This window comes from Quercus robur, chromosome 2, assembly GCF_932294415.1.
Source record: "Quercus robur chromosome 2, dhQueRobu3.1, whole genome shotgun sequence".
Classification (NCBI taxonomy): domain Eukaryota; kingdom Viridiplantae; phylum Streptophyta; class Magnoliopsida; order Fagales; family Fagaceae; genus Quercus; species Quercus robur.
In genome coordinates, this window is record NC_065535.1 from 97,030,620 (window position 1) to 97,033,020 (window position 2,401).

At 36.0% G+C, this 2,401-nt stretch overlaps 1 protein-coding gene across 1 annotated transcript; it reads right to left on the reverse strand.

Annotated features, from left to right (window-relative positions):
- Window positions 1-884: 884 nt before the first annotated feature.
- On the reverse strand, window positions 885-2,174 carry LOC126706113 (UPF0481 protein At3g47200-like). Its single transcript, XM_050405399.1, has one exon. The coding sequence runs from the start codon at window positions 2,172-2,174 to the stop codon at window positions 885-887; it is 1,290 nt and encodes a 429-aa protein (XP_050261356.1).
- Between the last annotated feature and the right edge of the window lie 227 nt (window positions 2,175-2,401).

The following is a 2,401-nucleotide window of genomic DNA, read 5'->3' on the forward strand; positions in this document are numbered from 1 at the left end:
GTTGTGAAGGAGGATTATTGAGGGCATCACAATTTGATTTCCTATAACCTCTCTAAAAATAGGCCTGCGAGGTTTGGTGTCGAATGTCATAAAAGACTTTAGAGTGTGTCTTCTTCATCACTAATTGGTTTTGAGATTGAATGACATAACTCATAGTTCGATCGATAAAATAACGAAAATATATAAATGTGAATGAAATCAATTTAGTCTATGAAGATCCATTATTTTCAACCCCAAATTTTGGGACTAAAGCTTGATTTTAATTGTTGTTAAATTAATTATAAAAAGTACTAATTTTTGTTTGGTAATGTTTATGGCTGACCCTGATAAGTGAGTAGTTGTTGTTAGAGTAAAAAATATATCGATCCAAATTGATCCCAAATTCTAGCTTCGTAGATACGTCTTTTAAGGCCAGCAAGTGCCTCTTTAACTTCAAAGAAGACCAATCTCTTACTACAATTACCTGCTGAATTTTGGTAAAATATATCTGAATCTGATGGCTTTTATTGACTTCATCAACGTTCATACATATAGGCTTACAAAAACTGAAAACGATATGTGATAGACAATTGAAAAGTAAACGTCATAGAAGCAAAAGTGCAAAACTGAGATCACACTATTCCGATAAATATATACTATCCTAAAGCAAATAACAATCCTATCCAAGCCAAAGAAAATAAAAATCCAATCCAAGCTTTTTGTTCAGATAACAATTAGATAATAATCAAGAAAAAATAAGAATTTTGCAGCAATCCAAACTCTTCCTCAAGCAATTTGCAACTCTGGCTCAACGTGCATGTACGTGCTACATTCATCCACGTACTAGCCATACATTACACACACTGCACTTGCACCGTATCAAATTAAAATTTATGGAGAAGCAATCAAACAATAGGAACTATTTGGATGATAGAGCATACGGTTTGTATTAAAGTGAGCACCAATAGAATAATAGCAGCAATGGTAGAAGCCACTCTCCAAGGAGTGCTAAAATATTGATGTTTTAATAATGCCTTCCATCTGTGCCAAGGTTTCTCACAGAACGCATTCAACTCTTCACAGAGACGGCATAAATCTGAGTTCGTATTGATCCCAAAGATTCCTTTGTTAAGATTGTTAATCATAAATGCCACTGCATTACTGTCTCCTAGGCTATTAACAATGATTCCCTTCTCCACAAGTAAATCCACATCTTTGGTAGTATCGATAAGATAATCCAATATTATATAGAAATCTGTAATGTACCTGTCCTTTGTATCATAACATTGCTCTAATGCCATAATATTTCGAACACGAGCTTCCGTAAAATCGACGAATTCCAATAGTGGAAATTCCAACACCCCTTCCTTGAAACTTAGGTCCAGCACGCATTTGTTTGGAACCACCTCAAATTTTACTCCTGCCTCACGCAGTTGTGTAGCAGAATACTTAGGAAAAACCTCTTCAGGGTTTCTCTGTGGCAGGTTGTTGTGTGGAGGTAGTGCAAAGAATCTAAGCAAATCAGTGAAGTGTTTAATTTCCCCTTCGGGGGCTTTCTTATGAATGTTCCAGTGCTCAAAGTAGTGAAAGGTGAGCTGGATTAAAGAAAGGGAGTCTAAGTTTGAGTAAGAGGGTATGGCGAGGTGGTATATTTTCTTAATAACAAAGAATGGAAGCTGATTTTCAAGTAATAGCAACTCACGCATCACCATAGAATCAAGCCACGGTTCCAAAATCATAGGATCGTCTTTTGTCCATTCTTCCAACTTATATTTCAAGAAAAGCTCAAGAATGAAGGTCGCATCAAACATGATCATTTTCACAAAATCATCTCTTTCAAGCTGAACAGTGTCTACATAGCAATGTCGAATGATATCTTCCATCTTCCTTATAGTGGTTTCTAAATTCTTCAAGTTGATCTCATTCTCATCCCGTTGCATGAAGCTCTTGAAATATCTTACTTTATGCTTTTCCATTTTTTGAAATTTTTCTTTGTTGTGATGATAAGGACCAACTGAAATAGCGTGAGGAGTGTAGGCTTCTGCATTCCATTTGCGAAGGTGATACGGAACTCTGTAGAGACGGCACTCATCCGACGTTTCCAACATTGTTTCGATGTCAATTACCAACTGTTCATTTTGATTTGTTATTAAAGAATTTGCTTCATGCTGAATTCTCCCACTCGCTGAATTCATGTGTTCCTTAAATTTCATGATAACAAACACAAGAGTCCCAGAATTAGAAACAACAGCTGATGACCCACTTAATAAAGGTCACTACCTTTAAAATTAAAATAGCCTAATGGCAGCTGAAAGGAACTTAAATATAAAATGTTATGGAACCTACCTCGGTTAATTGTGTAGCAGCTGAAACTATCAACAACCCATGGCATGTATGGTTGTCACAGCGATCAAATTAAGCC

Excerpts from the sequence above, each read along its gene's own strand:
- LOC126706113 (XM_050405399.1), bottom strand. The coding sequence starts at position 2,174 with ATGAATTCAGCGAGTGGGAGAATTCAGCATGAAGCAAATTCTTTAATA.